Source organism: Bos grunniens, chromosome 4 (genome assembly GCF_055505025.1).
Source record: "Bos grunniens cultivar Pamir isolate PY7600 chromosome 4, Bosgru_T2T1.0, whole genome shotgun sequence".
Taxonomy (NCBI): Eukaryota; Metazoa; Chordata; class Mammalia; order Artiodactyla; family Bovidae; genus Bos; species Bos grunniens.
The window spans coordinates 68567254-68588146 of NC_141168.1; the positions used below are offsets into that span (position 1 = coordinate 68567254).

The following is a 20893-nucleotide window of genomic DNA, read 5'->3' on the forward strand; positions in this document are numbered from 1 at the left end:
CTCTCAAAAGGCTTCTTTTTTCCTTTTCCTAGAGTTCAGTTGAATTTTTGTGGGACAAGGCAGTTGCTTGACTATTTTTGCCACTTTTCATTCTTATGAGTATAGAATGTTAAAAAACAACCCTCAAGCTTGACTTTTGCTATATAAAAGAAAATGTCTAAGGAAATGAAAAGGAAAAAACCAACTTTCAAAGTTACTCCTTAATGTAAGAAAATTAATAAATGTTTTTTATAAACACATACACACATACCCATATCTTTTCCCAATTTACTATTTTATTAGATCAATTCCTTTGTAAAGGTTTTTCCTAGCCTCATGTAGTGATACAATAATTATTTCTTTACATTTACATTTAAGTTTTGATTTTGTTATTAATTCAGTTTGCTTCTCCTGTTGCAGTCCCCACTAATTGAGGTTTTGCTACTGTCTCTAATAATTTTGCTTAATCTTGCAGACCAGTTTCCTAATGCATCTCAGAATGGGTCATGCAGACAAGTGCAGTATCCTCTGACAGATCTATCCCCCATCTTAACTAGTGGGGACTCTGATATATCCAGTCCATTACTGCAAAATACCGTCCACATCGACCTCAGTGCTCTAAATCCAGAGCTGGTCCAGGCAGTTCAGCACGTAGTAATTGGGCCGAGCAGTCTGATTGTACATTTCAATGAAGTCATAGGAAGAGGTAAGTATTTCCACTCAGCTTTTTGTTAAACACAATTTTCCAGTAAGCATTTTATCTTCTGCCTTTACAGATTAGGAATTAGACAATGGTGAAAGCAACTGACAGAGCAGTGATAACAAGTGCGCTTGATTTCTGTTCTGCAGAAGTACAACCCTGCAAATCACATCCATGGGGATTTGCCCCTGTGCATGGAGACAACTTGATAATCACCCAGACATCTTACTAATGAATCACATTCCTTCCTCACCTTTTTCATAATGACAACTATAATTTCTTGAAAGTGCCTTTTACTTCTGTCTAAAAATCATTCTATTAAATTCTAATATTTTCACTCATATCTCCTTCCAGTCTTTCTTTACCCTGAGAATATTGACTAACTCTATGAAGTCCTGGTTTATAGCAGTTTGTACACTGCTGGACAGCATCAGGAGAAAGGGAATTTATAGCCTTCCCTTGATCTGAAGCAGTATACATCATCTCTACAATGCACTCCAATTTCTTTATACAAAGAGGAATGAATATTTGTATTAAGCCAGCCAGAGCAGCAATAACAGCTAGCATATACAGTACTGGAGGAAATATTGAGCAGGAAAAGAAACCAACCAGAAGCCAGGAAATGAACTCCACTGTTCCCTTTTTTTTCTAAAAAGGTTTTACCTTTAATACCAAGTGGCTTCTGATCCTTTTATTCAGTATGTGCTGCAAGAGATAGCACAGATGTCAGCCAGCATGATGCAGAGGAGGCTGAAGGGACATTCACTAGGCCTTCCCATTTTCCTGTGATAGCATCAACACATTCCTCTATCATATACTCCAGATTTTAGTCCTTAGCATGCTCCCCTTCACAAATAGCAGCCTCACTGTTAACAGACATCTTTCACATCAGAGTAATACATAGTTCTTTTACCAGTCTATAAATCTCAGTAACTACCAGTTTTAGAATGTGTGACTAAACTAATTATGTTCTAATTCTACATATTCTAAAATTAGTATTTTGTATTTTTATCATGAAAGGTGCTAAAATGGCAGTTATCTCTCTTATAAAGTAGTAATATGAATGATTCTGTGAATACTACTGTTTATTTATATGCTTTCCCCAAGAGAATGTGAGCCCTCAAGAGTGTAGGTTTTATTTATTCATCTTTGCATTACCAGAGGGTAGACTAATGCCCAACACTCACATGCTAGGCACTCGGGGAGTCTTAGCCAGCTGGATGAATTTCTTAATGACTTACACAGCTATCAGACATTTGGAACCTCTGGGGAAAATTACTGCCACTGGATGAAAGGCTACCATTGGGAAAGTGATGTGGCTAAAACCAGAGAGAACTGGATGAAATGACTCAGAGTGAATTTGCTTCATTCAGGCCATTGTCTTTCAGTTTCTGCCAGCCTGGATTTCATATTAACCAGTGACTAATGGGGGAAATCCTTATTCTATAATGCTCATCTTATTTCTAATGGTGACATTTTTATCTCATTTCAGTTTATTGAAATATAGAGACCTTATTTTATTGTAGTTCTTCATGTGGATAAAACTTTATTTTTATATTTAAAAGATATTTTTTGATCCTTAATAATAATGTTCCTTATATGAGGCAGATGTTACTCCTGTTTTCACTGGTTCCACTGCTATTGAATAGTTTATTATCTTAACCTCTAATAACAATTACATCACCTAAATATTTTACCATGTATTAAATAATAATATTGCTCTTATCTTTGAGTAAAATATATCTACATATTTTACAAACACAAGTAGTGGTACTGTTAATCAAAAGCATAAGAAACAATGTACTTTTTTGCCATGTAGGAAACAAACAAGAAATGAAGATCATGAAAAGCTTAATAAATAATACTAAACAAATAAAACTAATGCAGCACTAACCAAGTTCCCTCTATCACGTAGGACATTTTGGGTGTGTATATCATGGAACTTTGTTGGACAACGATGATAAGAAAATTCACTGTGCTGTGAAATCCTTGAATAGTAAGTTGTATTTTATTTAACAGTGGAGTACACCTCTGTGGCTGCAGACTAATAAACAGTTCATAATAAAATGTTGATTTACACTCTCCCTTGTGGAAAAATCAGTGACTAGCTGGAACGATGGATCTAATCCTAAAATGTGTGATCGAAATTCTTATTGAAATATTTCCCCAGAAATTATCCCTCAGAGCTCTCATAAGTAAGAATGAAAGAGATTCTTGGATGAGCCTAAGTATCATTTAAATATGTTTGGCTTATAATATTTGTTTTGCAAGTGACATTTATGGAAACTATTGGAAGCATTTTGGCGCATACAGTAGTAATGACTCATTGTACCCAGAGGCATTACTATAATTATTTCTTTAACCACAACTTCCATCAAAAAGATAAAAAATGAAATAAGTCAAACAAGAGAAAACAGCAGAAAATTGAAAAATTATAAATGTGGTAATACCTCATTTATCCACATTTTTGATGAATGAGATAATCCATTAATTAAATGAACTTCCTTAGCAAGTGATACTTACCCCCTTTTAAAGCTAGAATATATATATTTTTAGTATTATTTACTATTGAGAAAAATCTGCTTAAAATGGAATGCATACTCCTTTTAAGAAGCAGGGAATGCTAGAGTTACTCAGTTTTCCTGGGTCTTTCCCATGTATATGTGTTATTAAACTTAGTTTGAAATTTTTTCCTCTTGAAATTTTTTCCTGTTTAAAAAAAGAGAGAAGAAATATGGAATGCTTCCAAACATAAACTAAGACTTTATTACTGACCCAGAGCCATAATTATGGCATGAATTACTATCTTGTACAACCCACCGTACTCCTTATAGTCGAGTTTGCCTGGCTTCACCTTTGCTGACAGGCCTCACATGTCAAGTCAATGTGCTTGCCTTTTCTACCCTCATTTCTAAGTTTCTGCTCATAGTTTGAGGCAGCCTAAAAAAATGTTAACAAGATACATTACAAATTTATATTGGAATTAATGTTTTCAATGCATGTGTGAAAGGTTTTCCTACAAGATATGTTATCAACAGAAATATTTCAGCCTTTTTGAACATAAATCTGCATGCTGAACAGTGTTCTGTATGGTTCATTTTGTTGGAAGTCTAACTACAAGATAATTAAAACAACAATTTATATGAAATCTAACTACAAACTGTGATGGATTAAGTATAATTGTCAATAAATTTGCCTCAATAAAGAGCAGTACTGCCAGTTGTAGTAAGAAGTCCTATTGCCAAGAAATCTTTCTCTGTCCCTGGTGTATGTTGATCTCTATTTGGTCCAGATGGATGTCCAGGCCTTAGATGCACTGCATTTGTAAAAGAGTATCATCACTGACACTGATACTAATCAGATTAATAAATTAAAGGATGTTAACTCTTCATTAGTGCTGACTAATATCAGGCCCTTGGGATCTCTATTTGGAAACTATTATAACAAAAGAGTCTACGTAGATAGCATAGGCAACATTTGGTCTTCAAATCCTCCTAGTCCAGGGACTGGAAAACTATGGCCTGCTGCCTGTTTTTGTAAACAGTTTATCAAGACTCAGCCACTGTTATCAGCCATTAGTGGCTGCTTTTGCACTGCAATGGCAAGAGTTGTGTATTTGCAACAGAGACCATGTGGCTTAGAAAGCCAAAAATATTTACTGTCTTGTCCTTTACAGAAAAGTTTGCCAACCCATGCCTTGCTAGACTCTTTCAAAAACAAGGGCAGGTGGTGACTCAAAAGTGCAGCACAGGTGACATCATTCACTCAATTGTATTGTAAAATAACACTCTGAGGATGAGGCATCAGGGCAAGATGTAGTCCAATGGCTTTATATTCTGTGCTGTCTCTCCCTGAACCTGATGAAGTAATCATTGTCCCTGTAATGAAGTTAATGTCTCCACTGCTGGCTTTCTCAGGAATCACTGACATAGGAGAAGTTTCCCAATTTCTGACTGAGGGAATCATCATGAAAGATTTTAGTCATCGCAATGTTCTCTCACTTTTGGGAATCTGCCTTCGAAGTGAGGGGTCTCCACTGGTGGTCCTACCATACATGAAACACGGGGATCTTCGAAATTTCATTAGGAATGAGACTCATGTAAGTATATTGCCAAGCTTACTAACTTATGAACTAGCCTTAAGCCAGCCAGCCTTCCAAAAGGTGCTATTTTGAACCTTTTTAAAATTTTTAGCCAAAGAAATCCATGTGAAATGTTGACACCGTTCAAATGGACAGAGGCCCATTCAGTTCTCTGGTTTCTCAAAATCCTGTGTCCTAGTGGGAAGATAGTGATACATAGAAGGGTTTCCAGGGATGGTGATTCTTATCTGCCCTGCAGGCAGCCTTGCTCTGCCATCCCCCAGACAGGTACACATCTTGCAATGCCTACTATACACCACAAAAAGCACTGCACAGGAGACATAGAGCCAGAATGAGCCTCAGCCTAAAGGCAGTTTTAACCTTAGAAGGAAATATATTGAAAATTAATTATGAATGAATCTCACTATTCTTCAAAGTTGCTGCCCACTCTTCCACCTCAGGACCTTTGCATTTCCTAGTCTCTCCACCTAGACTACTCTTCTCCAAAATATTCACATATCTCACTTGGTTATTAATTTCAGCTTTCTGCCCTAATGTCATCTTCAAAATAAAGCTTCCCCAACTTGTCTAAAATTGCAGCTGACCACTACACTCTCATGCCTTCTTTCTTTCTCGTCTCCGCTGCTTTGTTTTTATCCATCACTCCCTCATATACTGAGGCCTGAATTGTCCAAAACTGTGGCCATAAGCCACTCATGAAATGTGACTAGTGTAAATTGAGATTTGCTGTAAGTGTAGAATACATCCCAGGTTTTCAATATTTAGTATAAAAAAAGAAGGTAAAATATCTCATCAGTAATTATTTATACTGATTACATGTTAAAATGATATTATTTTGGATATGTGGGTTGAAAAACATACTTTGAAAATAATTTTTGCTTGTTTCTTTTTAATTCTTTAATGAGACTACTAGAAAAATTTTAACTACATATGTGGCTTGTCTCATATTTCTATTGAACAGTACTCTACTAGGTAATAAATAAATGATAGCTGTGTATATGTATATATGTGTGTATATACACACACATACACACGTATCTTATTAGAGTACAAGCACATGAGGGTAGGTAATTTTGTTTGTATGTTGTTCACTGCTATAGCTCCAACACCTAAAATAAAGTTAAGTACATAGACTCTCAGGAGATATCTGCTGAATGAATGAGTTCAGGGTTACAAAAGAGATTCTTAGATGTTTCCAAATGACAGTTTTGTTAGTGACATTTATGCTAGTTCCAAAAAGGCTGAGCAAACAATGGCTAGACCAGGAGTAGGGAGGGAAGAAGAAGTCTCCAGAACTGAAGTCACAGATGGCCCCAAGCTGCTTTTTGGCTTCTGTGAACAGACCTCTTTAGACATTATGGAGTAGTTTTACTCTGGATCAAAAAAACTTCATAAACATGGGATCAGATTCTTAGAGAAATGAGCTTTAGGATAGTAAAGAAATATTTTGCATTCAGTCAAAAGAGAATACTCTCTAGCTCTGAATTTTTGTAAATAAGGTGAATTTACTTTACAAAATACCATTGCCTTTATAGTCCAGGGAGTCTGTACTTATTACAACCACTAACAGATATATCTTAAAGAGAGGCCAAAAACACAGGAAATGGCCTCTCTACGTGCTGGATGCATTAAGGTGGGCTGTAGCCCTCCTTACAGTGTCCCCACTGGCTGCCTCTTTACCTCACAAACTTCACTGTGGCTGCTGAAGAAGAGTTATCCTGTTCCTGATGACCAGGCACTGCAGTGACATCTGGGTGACTTCAGATACAGTTCTTATAGTTACTAAAGCCATTATGCTGTCCATCCAAGTTTATGGGTTGAACATATGGAGAATGAGATCTCCTGTTTTCTGTGTGGGTTCAGGCCACTGTTGCTTCAATACCAGTAGGAGGGCTTCTAATATGATTGATTTCACTAAGCTTTGGAGTCTTAACAGATATAGGCTTTGGAGTCTTAACAGATATAGGCTAAAATCCTAACTCCACAACTTACCATCTGAGAGATTTAGAGTGATTTATTTCTCTCAAAGCTTCTTGTATTAACCATGTATTTCTGGAGACCTGCCGACCCTGGAAGGACTGCTTTCCCCAGTTCCCACAGGAATGGCAAATTCCCAGAGGTATTAAACAGCTCACCTTCAGAGACCATGCCTTTCATCACTAAACCAACCACTCCAGAGCCCATACCCCAACCACCTCCTTTAAAGGGTGCCAACACCCTGGCCACCATCTACCTGCCCTCATCACTTCAAGACCAGGTACTAGACTTCTAGGGACAGTCCTTACACCCCAGACCCACTGAAATTATTCAAACCAGCTGATTCTAAGCTGCTTCCTCTGCCTCGCCCGTTCCTTCCCACAGAAATCACCATAAAGGCTCTTGCTTATGTTTTCCCCTTGTTTCCTCTGCCTCCTAACCAACCCTGGTGCTTCCCTGTGTGGCCCTGCATGACCTGCCATGCCTCCTCTTGGGAATTGTGAGTAACAGTCTTTTTGATGGCCTTTGTTCCCATCTGCTGGCTGTACCCTACCTGAATAATAATAAACTCCACATTTTAAAACAACTCCAGTTCCCCATCTGGAAAATGGACAGAAGTGAGTGTATAAGGATTAATCAAAATTTATAAAAAACCTCTAACATGGTATATTGCAAATAACAGATACTAAGTAAATGATGATTATCAACAGGAAACAAGTTATTATTTGAAATAGGTAATTCTTTGCTGTTGATAAGAAATTGATAAGGTAATTCTTATCAATATTTCAGAATTCTAAGACCATAGCTAGAACAGTAAATGCTTATTGTTTATGGGTTTCCAATTCTCTTTGATTACAGAACCCAACTGTAAAAGATCTTATTGGCTTTGGTCTTCAAGTAGCCAAAGGCATGGAATATCTTGCAAGCAAAAAGTTTGTCCACAGAGACTTGGCTGCAAGAAACTGTATGTAAGTATAAGAATCTCTGTGCCTGCAGTCCATAAGTGACAGGGAGGAACCTGTTTCCCACTCTTCAAGGCTAGTGAGGATGTTTTCTCTTCTCACGTAAAAGTCCTCTATTTTCGTCACAGTTCTAAATCGATGTGTAAGCACTGGGTATGTAGGTGGAGCTTTCAGGCTTTATCAAACAGAATTTAAAAGGAATTCTCCCGAGGGGGGTCTTAAACAGCTGTTGTGGCCCTAGCTTTTCTTTTTCCTTCCCGCCCATAGCCCCCAGTGTTGTGGTTTCACACTGCATTAGTGTTTGGAAGGGACAATTCGATCTGCAGCATTTTACAGTGAAACGGAGAGGGGCTGGTAACACAAATACCAACATATTGTAACTTCCCAAGAGTGGATTTGAAGTCAGCCTGCAGAAACCCTACCAAAAATGGTATTTGAGAATGAATATACAAAGAGGTTTATTTGTGTCTGGCTGCCTGGGCTGTATAATACAACAGTCAACAGTTGGTAATTGATTCAGTGCTTTCCCTTCCATAGCACTGATTCATGACTTATGGTATGTGTGAAAGAAAGAACTGTGCTATTAATTTCCTACCTTGGTTTTGGTCAGTGTGACAACATAAAAGCCATCTTAAACAAAGGATACATAGCCTCAGATAGAAGAATTGATTTTCCTGGAACCCTGCTGTTTTCCTAGATGCTTTACTGTGCATCCGTTTTCTCTATTACCTCACTGGTAAAAAGAGTTGTAGGTACTACCTAGCCCGTTGAGAAGGAAAAAATGAAATAACAGTCCCCTGTCATATCTCCCCCATAAAACTAAGTATTGCTAATAAGTTGACAAATGGTAATTACTGATTGCTTTGGGTAGTCAGTTGGCATACTCGATTTAGCAACCAAAGAAAGCTGGGAGGGTGGCCAATTTTACTACTTCTCCAGATCTACATTAAAGCAAAAAAGATTTTCTTATGCCACATCATTCACAATCTCTTCCCTTGGCCTGTTGAATTTGAAATGTAAATGTCAAGCATTTTTATTCAAGGATTCCATTGTGATTTAGCGCTAGTCAGTACAGGCCAGATGAAGCCCTTCCTGCAGAAATTATGGATTTCAAATACTGAAGCTGCTTGTTCTAATCAATAGAGATTCAGAATCACTGTAAATTATTCTCTTTTAGCCACTGGTAATAATTTTTGTTTTTTCTGTAGGCTGGATGAAAAATTCACCGTCAAGGTTGCTGATTTTGGTCTTGCCAGAGACGTGTATGATAAGGAATACTATAGCGTACACAACAAAACAGGTGCAAAACTGCCAGTGAAATGGATGGCTTTAGAAAGCCTGCAGACTCAGAAATTTACCACCAAGTCAGATGTGGTAATGTATTCATCACCTCAACTTCCTCTTTACTTTCATAGCCAACTTTTATATTAATTTTATGGGAACTTAATTTTTTTAAAAAAGAAATCTTCAACACCATAATTTCAGCTTTTTTAATAAGTAAAAACGGGCTTGATTGTCTAACAGGTACCCATACTATGGCCTCATAAATTAATTCATTTATTCAAAAAATGTTTGAATAAATGTCCAACAGAACAGCATGTTAGGTCCTTGGGAACCAGGTGTAAGCCCTGCCCTCCAAGAGCTTTGTTCAGCAGGAGAGGGAAGCCATTTCATCACTAACTCACACAAAGTAGACTGGGATTAATCTAGTCACTCGTAGCTCAAGGGCAGAAAAATTCTACCTAGAGAAACCTGGAAGCTGTCTCTGAGGCACATCTAGCAGTGAAGACATTATTCCTTTGCCTAGCCCTCCTTTATCTGCAAAGGTCATCCTCCTCTCACAGAACAAGCATCTGAGGGCGTGCAGCAGAGCTCTGAGGGTGGGGGAGACACTCACCTGGGCAGCTGAATCTACCGTACTGCCCTTTCACCTGGTGGAGAAGGTGAGTCTTGAAATGGGCTTTAAAGTAAGGATGATGGAATGGACGGTAAAATAAAAAATGCCAATCCAGGTGAGATAAAGGGGCAGGAAAGTATACACTTCTTTAAAGTTCTAAGCAAACAATAAGCATTGGTGATTTGGCAAAAATAGAAGGCACAGAGGGAAGTTATGAGAATAAATTGAGAAAAATATTTTCATAGTAGATCATAGAGATCCTTGGAAAGCAAACTAGGGAGTCTGGAATTTATTCTCTGGCCATGTGGAAACATTAAAATGTAATCAGATTACACTATAGCCTTTCTTCATTCTGCAAAATGTTTTGAGAGGAGTAGACACAGGAAGACAAAGTGAGAGGTAGAATATGAAATAACATAGGTACTGTCAAAACAGAAAAGATGGAAGAGAAGGCATCTCAGAGGTGGAAACATCAGTATTTAGCAAGAAATTGATGAAAGGCATAGCTGAGCGAAGTTATATACTGGTGTAATTACAATTATGTGAGATAGAGGCACAAAAGCCAGTTTAAGAGGAAAAATAGCAATCGTGCCTTGCACATGCTGAGTTTGACCTGGGAGTAGGAAATACAGACAGAGGTGTCTTTCATGCAACTGAAAGTGTGGATCTGCAGCTTGTACAAACACTTTGGTTGTCTTAATCAACACCATACACTGGGTGGCTTACACAGCAGATGTTTACTTTTCACAGTTCTGGTGGCTGGAAGTGGGAAATGGGGATTCCAGTGTGGTCAAATTCTGGCGAGGCAAGCACATGGTCACCTTCTCACTATGCCTTATGCTGGGGAGAGAGCAAGAGTAAGCTCTGTGGGTCTCTTCTTGTAAGGGCACTAATCCCATCCTCATGACCTCATATAAACCTAATTTTCTCCCAAAGCCTCCCCATCTAAATGCCATCACACTGGGAGTTAGAGTTTCAACATACGAATTTTGAAAAGGATGGTGCACAATTCAGTCCATAGCAGAGGTCATGGCTGGAAATAGGCTTTTGAGACTCCAATACAGTTATTCAAAGGAACCTACATACATGCCATGAAGGAGAAAAGCAGAGAGATGGGAGACCCAGAGGAAGAGAAAGTGTCAAGAAGAAATGGGGTATGGTCAGCAGAGGCTCCTGCTACTCAGAGCACAAGAAGGGTCTTGGAACCTGAATGATTTGGTCTAGAGTGTGTGGAGGAGCCTGGGTGTTGAATGGAATGTTCTATTTGCCTTTCATGAATCAAGAGGACTATGATATGTGGAGGTAGGAAAACAGCAATGCCTCAGTCCTTGACGATAACAAGAAAAGCATTAACTGGTGACATCAGCAAACAAGGTGGGAAGGAAATAGCATTAATGGAGGACATAGATTGCAAAAGAGAAAGGATTGGCAGCTATTAAGATGTAACTTGGGATGGGGATCTGTGTGTGGCTTTGGGAGGTGAGAAGTTGTCTACCCTCCTCCCTGAGAGTCAGCAAGAGAGAGAGGTGTGGCCTCTATTGGTAAGAGTTTTGAAGACATTGTGGTCTTTAAGTGAAAGTAGAGTTTCGGTTCCTGAGGAAGTGGAAGAGTCATTAGAGAATAAGCTGAGGGTGACTGAGAGCCTGTTTTCAGTGAACACATGTATCACAGGACATAGTGGAGGAATGGGACTTCAGGGTGGTTAAGATTGGTAAATGGATGTGATAGTCCATGCTAGAGCTTATTGCCTGGATTTTGATCCTGAAAGATTGTGAAAAAGAGGAAATAAAAAGGTGCTAGAGAGGTAGGCTGAGAAAACATTAGTGATGGTGACAGGTAAAGGCATCAGGTAAGGAGACTTAACCCATCCTGAAAGCATACACATTTCATCTAGACTTGACTACTGCTAGGAAGGAGACGGAGAGGCAATGGCACCCCACTCCAGTACTGTTGCCCGGAAAATCCCATGGATGGAGGAGCCTGGTAGGCTGCAGTCCATGGGGTCGCTAAGAGTCAGACATGACTGAGCGACTTAACTTTCACTTTCCACTTTCATGCATTGGAGAAGGAAATGGCAACCTACCCCAGTGTTCTTGCCTGGAGAGTCCCATGGACGGAGAAGTCTGGTAGGCTGCAGTCCATGGGGTCGCACAAAGTCGGACACGACTGAAGCGACTTAGTAGTAGTAGGAGGAGGAGGAAGGAGAACCAACTCTTAGAACTCAATAAGAAGGCAAAATAACCCATTTTTTTAAAATAGGCAGAAGATTTGAATAAACATTTTACCAAGGAGATGTATGAATACCTAGCTAATAAGCACATGAAAACATATGCCCACACAGAGACTTGCTCATGAATGCTCACAGCAGTGTTATTCATAATAGTCAATTATGAATAGTCAAAACCAGGAGCAATTTTGATGTCCATCAACTGGGAAATGGGTATATAAAGTGTGGTATATCTATACAACAGAATAATGGTATTCAGTAATGAGAAAGAACCACTGATGCATGCTGCAATGTGGATAAACCTCAAAAACATTATGTCAGGTGAAAGAAGGCAGACTCAAAATTATTACACATTGAGTAATTCCATTTATGTGAAATTTCTAGAAAAGGGCAAAAAGCTGAGACAGAAAACAGATCAGTGGTTGCCTGGGGCTGAGAGTGGGAGCAAAGATTGACTACCAACAGGCATGAGGGAAGTTTCTGGGATGTTAGAATTGATCTAAAACTGAATAGTGATGATAGCTGCACTACTATATAAATTTAGTAAACATCATTGACTATACACGTACAGTTGGCAAATTTTATGACATATAAATCATATCTCAGCAAAGTTATTAATACAAGTGTGATGAAATTTTGGATGCTCAAGGCAAGAGTTGGGATTCTGAGCTTTTTGATAGTCCTGTACCACTCACCACTATCTCCACAAAAATACGCATGCACAGCAAGAGTTTAGCACTTCTTGTAAAGCAACTGTCACTCAGATACTTAGGAAATTTACACAGGCTTCTATAGATTCAAAGTGCTATGTCTTTCTCCCTCTCATTGAAAGACTCTATACTGTACTATATAAAGGGTGAACCTGAGTAGTCCATACCATGCTGCTTTGACAAATTGTTATTGATTGGATGGTTATTGATGGTTATTGATGGATTTATAAATTTGCATAAAGTTTTCATTTCTAGGACAGCACAATCTTTTGAATGTTGACATGGAACATATCCAAGCACCTGTAATAACCTGTATTATGTTGAGACCTACAGACAAAAACTTGCCTGTTTGTAGGAAGGTGTACTTTCTCACAAATGCCCAGATGCAGTTCAGCTAAAATCTAAATACTCTTGAAAGCCTTTCCAACAACTGAAGTATCTTCTATACATGTAATTACTCATATCCAGTGTTGCATAGTGTTTGTGCTTAGTACAAGTGCTTTCACTGAAGTCAGTACTGACTTCTTTGTTCAACCAACTGGCTTTCTCATCCTGCTTCATCATTCTGCTGCATTTAATATCATCAGCTGTCCTGCTCTTGAAATTTCCTTCTCCTTTGTTTTCAGGGCCACTGTACAATCCTGTTTTCCTCCTGCTTTTAGACTGTGTTTTCTTTACCTTGACAGCTTCTCTTTCTTCTCTCACAGCCTACATACAACTGTCCCCCAGGATTTTGGTCTTAAGGTGTCAGTCTCTCTCAACAGTTTCAACCATTTCCATCAACAGTCACCTTTGCATCTCTCTTACGAGATGTTTTCATCAGCAACACAAATTTACTGTGTTCAAAGTCAAGTTCTTTTCTGCCAACTGTTGATGCCTCACTTCTTTATTTCTATTAATGGTATCACCATTGTGCAATATACCAACTCTTCATCCTTTCTATTGTGCAGTTCCGTAGGTTTTAAAGATTGCATCAGTTGTATGACCCAGATCACCACAACCAGGATGTGAAACAGTTCCATCATCCCAGAAAATTTCCTTACACCTCTTGATGGTGTAACATACCCTAACCTTAAAACCTGGAAACCATGGGTTCATTTTCTCTCTGTAGTTTTACCTTTTCTAGAATGTTCTATAAATGGAATCATACAGTAGATAGCCCTTGAGTCTGTCTCCTTCACATAGCATAATGCATTTGAGAGGATCAGTAGTATCAATGTTTCCACAGTTATTCTTTTTTTATTATGATAAAAAACATAAAGTTGACCATCTTAACCATTTTAAGTGTATTGTACAGTGTGCACAGTGCTATGCAACTGATTTGTAGAACTTGCAAAGCTGAAACTCTATATCCACTGAACAACTCCCCATTTCTCCCTCCCCCAGCATCTCTGGCAACTGCCATTCTACTTTCTAAGAGTTTGACTATTTTAGATACTTCATTATAAGTGAAATCATAGTATTTCTCTTTCTGTAACTGGTTTATTTCACATAAGTAGGTTTGCTGGATCATATGTATTCTATTTTCTAGTGTTTTTTAAATTGGGTTATTTTTTATTTTATTTTTAAGAGTTCATTATGTGTTCTGGTTATAGGTACATGTTATCAGATATGTGTTCTTACAAATAATACTTTTTAGTCTGTGGCTTGCCTTTTTAATTGTATCTTTCAAAGAGCAGAAGTTTTCAGTTTTATTGAAAAGATTATCAACCTACCAGTTGCTAAATTTTATCAATTAATCCATTTTTAAATCAGTTATGCTTTTTTATAAAGGTATTATATCAGTTTACTTTTCTATTTTTTTATTGAAGGATAATTGCTTTTTTGAATGCTCAAATTTGGCTATATCTATTCCTTGATTGCTGCAGCAATGTGCCTATCACTTTTTATAGCTTATAATAGTCTCTTACCTCTAATAACTGCTTTCAGCTTCATCTTTGGTAAAACTAGGCAGAGATTCTTCAGATGAGCTCACTGCTGGTGCTCAGATATTCAGAAAGCCTTGATCATTCACACAATAAGCATGAATGACTGTGCTCTCCTGTCTTGAAGCTAAAACTGACTTGCTTCCAATCATTTTTAATGCACAGGCATCGTACACCTCCCCCACCCCTTTGTCTCTCTCTGTCCTTCTCTATCCCTCCCTCACATGCCCCACTCCCACTTTCTGTTCTTGGTCAGTATCATTCTCTTCCTTCACTTCCCCACCCCCTACCATCCAGTCAGTCCAAGCTGTTAAGGGGAATTTGGAATGCAGACTGTTCATGAAACTGCCTCCCTCTCACCTCTTCTGTCCCATGATTTCTCCAATCCTCCGCTGATATCAGTTGCCTAAATCCTACAATTCCTTGGGTTTCCCTGGTGGCTCAGCTGGGTAAAGAATCCACCTGCAATGTGGGAGAACTGGGTTCAATCCTTGGGTTGGGAAGATCCCCTAGAGAAGGGAAAGGCTACCCACTCCAGTATTCTGGCCTGGAGAATTCCATGGACTGTATAGTGCATAGGGTCCCAAAGAGTTGAATACGACTGAACGACTTTCACTATAATTCCTTATAGGACTAAATTTATCCAACTCTTCCCCCTTGTTTTTGCAAATTTGCCTCCAGACCTCCTATAACCTAGGCTGTCAGTTAGGGAGACCTGATCACACACTCAGAGAAGGCAATGGCACCCCACTCCAGTACTCTTGCCTGGAGAATCCCATGGACGGAGGAGCCTGGTGGGCTGCAGTCCATGGGGTCGATCACATACTAGTAATCAGCCTCTCAGAACTTCGGTTCCTCATTCTTGAAACATCTACAAAACTGAATACATTACAGACTTGTTATAAGGATTAAATAAGACAATCTTTTTTTAAAGGGCATGATGCCCACCCATGCCAAGCTCATTTGATGACACGTGCTCTCTCCCACCGCTTTAATTCGGGAAAGCAAATTAGAGAGTTCGCTCTCCTGGCAGAGTTCAGTCTCTCCCGGGAGAGAGAGAGTTCAGTCTCATAAGGTTCCATGTTGCCAGTGTTCAGTAGCAGCCCTCACCTGCCCCATTCAAAAGTGTCCTAACTGGTCTCCATATTTTGGATGAGCTTCCCCTGTTTGTTTAAAGCAGTGTTTACAGATGCAATCTCCTGGAGCTCAACCCCAGTCACGTCCCATTGATTTCAGTTTAACCCATGATTAACATTCAAAAACACAGTCCCCTTTCAACCTTATTCAAAAACACGGTCCCCTTTCAACCTTATCTGTCCTTCATCCCTTCATCTGCTCCACACGTCAAGCAGAGTGACCTGTTGTCCTTACAGTTCAAAAAAACACGTTTGAGTGTCTTACCCTTTACCCCTGGGCCCACTGCCTTCATCCAGAATACTCTTTCTGCCCTCACAATACATGTATCTACAGAACAAACTCTCGCAGTTTCTCAGGACCCACTATACTGTCACTTTCTTCCTGAAGCCTCTCTTAGTTACCCCATTATCCCTTAGCCTTTTCACAACATCTGTACCTCTTTTCTATAATAGCTCTGTATTGTAGTTATTAGATCTTATTGTTCTACGTGACAGTTAATTACATAACTAATTGCATAATTCTCTCAACCCTGTTAAATCAGCCTCAGGGCCTGTCCAGTAACTTGGACAGTAACCTACCTGTGCATCATCAAAGGTCAGTGTGTGCTAAGTCACGTTCATCGTGTCCACCTCTTTGTGACCATATGGACTGTATCCCGCCAGGCTCCTCTGTCCATGGGATTCTCCAGGCAAGAATACTGGAGTAGGTTGCCATTTCCTTCTCCAGGGGATCTTCCCAACTCAGGGATTGAACCTGCATCTGTCTCCTGCATCGGCAGGCCAGTTCTTTACCTCTAGCACCACGCCACATGAGAAGCCCTCAAGGGTCAATAGATACTTGTTAAACTGATTTAAATTCTAATGCAAATTCTGGGACTTAACACAGTGGTGTCATCAGAAGTGGCTCAGAAGATTTTGAGGCTTTGAAAACTTTGAAAGGCTCCTGCTGCTGCTGCTGCTGCTAAGTCACTTCAGTCGTGTCCAACTCTGTGTGACCCCACAGACGACAGCCCACCAGGCTCCCCCGTCCCTGGGATTCTCCAGGCAAGAACACTGGAGTGGATTACCATTTCCTTCTCCAATGCATGAAAGTGAAAAGTGAAAGTGAAGTCGCTCAGTCATGTCTGACCCTCAGCGACCCCATGGACTACAGCCTTCCAGGCTCCTCCATCCATGGGATTTTCCAGGCAAGAGTACTGGAGTGGGGTGCCATTGCCTTTTCCATGAAAGACTCCAGAAGACAGCAAATTTATCTAGTACTCTGCCCCGCCTCCCCCCACCCACCCACCCAAGGAGTTTGTTTTCTCTATTTGGATCAAGGAAGTCAGTGGCCTTAAAGCATTCTTAAACTTGGACGAAAGGAAAAAGTCATTCATGGAGATTTGTATCAGCAACTACAATGTCTACCTGCTTGCTTCCTTTCAGAAACACATGCTTTAGTCTCCTTGCTGAGTTATGAGCTACACTTGCATCTCAGTTTTATGTTTTCCGCTCTTCATGTCTGGGCTATATTCTCCTTCCCCTCCAAGCTTCTTTTTCCTCAGGGCCTCATTTCTGCCCCTATATGCTGCTGTGTGCAAGTGTCTTGGAAGTGTGGTGAGAGAACTGGTTTCCTGGGTCCTCTGCCCGGGGGGTGACCCACACATATTGATTTACTCTCATTGTGTCATTCTCACCTTGGCACATGTCCAGGGTGAGATAACATGCATGACCTGATCTATTCCAAGGAGAGTGCTCCAAATCAAGAAACTGCATATTTAGTGAAGTTTGGTAGACCAAGCAAAACCCAAGAGTCGTGAACTCTGAAATGTTTATCCCTGTGTGAATTCAGATTTATTGAGGAATTTTTAGCAGATCAGTCAACCTCTCTGTGTCCTTGTGATCATCCTATAAAGTACTGTTACAGCTGTTTTATATTAATTTCCTCCTATAACATTTTCAAAATATAGTTATTTTATTGAAATTCATTTTCATTCAAGAGCCTTGATGCTGAGCAGTCTTATTACTTCTGATTTTTAATATAGATTTTTATTTTTACTGACTTAGACCTTTTAACATTAACTTTTAGATATGGTTACATTTCTTAAGGAGTATTTCCATTCATTTGGAAATTCCACAGATTTAAATTTTGGAAGCCTTGTCTTCTTTTTTTTTTTTTTTACTAATAGTCTAAAATTGTAATGAAGCCATTGAATAAAGAAGGATAGAAACATGTTAATGCTGTGACTCCATAAGAAAGAACTTGGAAAACGCACTGTGCTAACTACTGATGAAATTGTAATCATCATGTGGATTTCAGGCATCCTTTTTGAAAACTTTACATTTACTTGTAATCTAAATTTTAATTCTGGCTTAAACAAGTCATAAACTTATGTTACTAATTGTCTTCAAGGAAAACTTTGCCTAAAACAGCAATAGTGTTGAATACTAAACCAAGTTTTGTAATGAAGACCTACTGATCACCTTTCATATTTGTGCGGCCATTCTTCCCTTACCTGGATTCTCCCTTCCCTTGTTTGACCAGTGGTCCTTTGGCGTGCTTCTCTGGGAACTGATGACAAGAGGAGCACCACCTTATCCTGACGTCAACACCTTTGACATAACAGTTTACTTGTTGCAAGGAAGAAGGCTCCTACAACCTGAATACTGCCCAGATCCCTTGTAAGTAAGAATTCCAGCAGTGTCTTCTGTAGCTCATATGTTCTTTACTTTTGCAGAAGTGTTTGCCTTAAGAGTCCTCACAGCATTGCATCCTTTCTGAAACAGGTATGAAGTGATGCTGAAATGCTGGCACCCTAAAGCTGAACTGCGCCCATCCTTTTCTGAACTGGTCTCCAGGATATCCGTGATATTCTCTACTTTCATTGGGGAGCACTATGTCCATGTGAATGCTACTTACGTGAACGTCAAATGTGTCGCTCCATATCCTTCTCTGTTGTCATCACAAGATAATGTCAGTGGCGAGGATGATGATGACACATGATGGATGGAGGCACCTGTGCCACTGAGTCCCCGTCTGAGAAACATCACTGAACTGCCTGAACAACAGTCCACCCTTTGTCCAACATTCTTTTCACTGCCTGGCCACTGAAAGGCCACCGGGTACTTTTTGCTTTTGCCAAGATTGCACTATTATAGGACCTTATATTGTTATTAAAATGACTGGATTCTACAGAATTTCTCATCTGACAAAGCATCAGAGCAAGCAGCTTGGTCTCGCAGACCAGTGACCAACAGCAATTCTGCAGCTGTGATAATGCTTCTGTCACATTCAGGCCAAAACCCAAATGCTGGGTTGAAATTTTTTAAAATCAAGATCCCACTTGATTTCATATGGGAAAGTGAAGCAATGCATTTTGAAGACTTCTTAATGACAGAAAATTCAAAAGAAATGGTAATGTCCCAACAGGGCATGGCAGCCCTGGAACCAAACCACTCATTTAGAATTAAAATGTTTCAAAGAACTTATGTGTTGTATGAAAAACACATTTTTTTTATCACCGATGTTGTCATTTGCCCATTAGGTAAACATTCCCTTTTAAATTTTTGTCTACACATTCCTTTTATTGGAGAACTATCCATAGACAATACAGTCAACATTTCAAAACAGCAGGACATGAAATATGTTTATAACTTTATAGGAATATTTACATATTGTACATAAACAACATTTACGTTTTCATAAAATAGCTTAGTCGCAGTGAAATATTTGTCATTTAAAAATCAACTGTTTAAGAATGATACTTTGCTAATCTGGTTGTGGACACTTAGAAGTTTTATCTTTTTTTTAATGACAACTCTGAAAATAAAACAAGTAATTTGTGATGACAGTTGTTTTTAAAGGTAACTCAGCATGTTTTTGAAGCAGAATACCTCTGACTAAAAGCATTATTGGTTCCAACCATGGCTTATATGTAGAGCCTTGGAAAGAATCAATGGACTGGAAACGTCAGCCTCTTTGTCAGGTGGCAGCTTTCCACCCCACAGACAATTGAAACAACCAAATCAGGGGGAATCCAGTTTTGTATTAGAACATTGTGTGTTATTAAGCAAAACATATTTTAGAGAAAAAATATGTTGATTGAAAGTTCTGACCATTTCGCCTGGATGAACAGTTACTCTGGTCAGGACTTTTGTGATGTTTTGTTCTGTGGGATTTTGTGCTTACTACTGTATAATGCATGTGGCACAGGATACTCAAACTGGTTTTGTTGATGTAAACATTTAAAGTATTATATTTTTATAAAAAGGTTTATTTTTAATGATGTGAGAAAACTTTTGTTAGGCCACAAAAATACTGCACTGTGAACATTTCAGAAAAGGTATGTCGAACTTGGATTAATAACAGCATGATTTTAAATGGCTGTGAATAAGTGATAAGGAAATGTACTGACTGCCAGAACTCCCCACCCTCATTACATCACCAGGACTTGAAGCCAAGGGTTAACACAGCAAGCTATAAAGAGGGTGTGTTTATAGTAGAGTTGAGCTAAAACCCAATAGTAGAGTTAAGCTCTTTTTGTGAGACAGTGATTACAACTGAAAGTTCTTTGACAGTGGTGGAACTTACCAGAAGACCCAAGGAATTGTACTGCAGAGATATTCCAATTCAAATATTATTATTTCAGAAGTGTATAGAGTGATACTAATTACAGAATATTGTAAATAATGGATGAGGAAGAAAAAAATCTGCTCTGCAGGAAAAAACGGTTTCTACTAATGTCCGGAGAATGAATACATCAAGAATAGAGCTTATGGAAACAACTCATCAACAAGACTGCACACCTGTATATATGCTTGAAAAAGCTACAATGTGAATTTCATGTTTGCTATTTATAAACGTGTCCTTTGGTTAATATGTCTAGACAGACTGTGGGAGTTACATGATTCTTCTAAGAATTAGATACTTGTCACTGCCTATACCTGCAGTTGAGCTGAATGGTACTTTGTATGTTAATAGTTGTTGTTCGGATAAATCATACAATTAAAGTGATGTATCGTCTTGTATACTGAAAGTTGGTTATTGTTAGTCATGCTTGATTACCTGCCCGTTTACATAAGGACAGGGGAAGCCTAAGATTGATTTTACCTGGCTACATCAAGTCATCCATTAGAAGAGTGTTGTTAGTCAAGTTAATGCTGCTGCTGCTGCTGCTGCTGCTAAGTCGCTTCAGTCATGTCTGACTCTGTGCGACCCCACAGATGGCAGCCCACCAGGCTCTCCCGTCCCTGGGATTCTCCAGGCAAGAACACTGGAGTGGGTTGCCATTTCCTTCTC

At 39.1% G+C, this 20893-nt stretch overlaps 1 protein-coding gene across 4 annotated transcripts in view; it reads left to right on the forward strand.

The window, feature by feature from the left end:
* MET (MET proto-oncogene, receptor tyrosine kinase) overlaps positions 1–20630 on the forward strand; it is a 115085-nt gene extending 94455 nt beyond the window's left edge. For all 4 annotated transcript variants that reach the window (XM_086396738.1, XM_086396741.1, XM_086396742.1 and 1 more), the window contains 7 exons: positions 455–685; positions 2595–2675; positions 4597–4778; positions 7617–7726; positions 8929–9094; positions 18140–18276; positions 18382–20630. In XM_086396738.1, coding sequence (XP_086252864.1) covers positions 455–685; positions 2595–2675; positions 4597–4778; positions 7617–7726; positions 8929–9094; positions 18140–18276; positions 18382–18598 — 1124 coding nt within the window. In that variant the 3' untranslated portion in view covers positions 18599–20630. The remainder of the gene's footprint in view (positions 1–454; positions 686–2594; positions 2676–4596; positions 4779–7616; positions 7727–8928; positions 9095–18139; positions 18277–18381) is intronic.
* Positions 20631–20893: the final 263 nt, after the last annotated feature.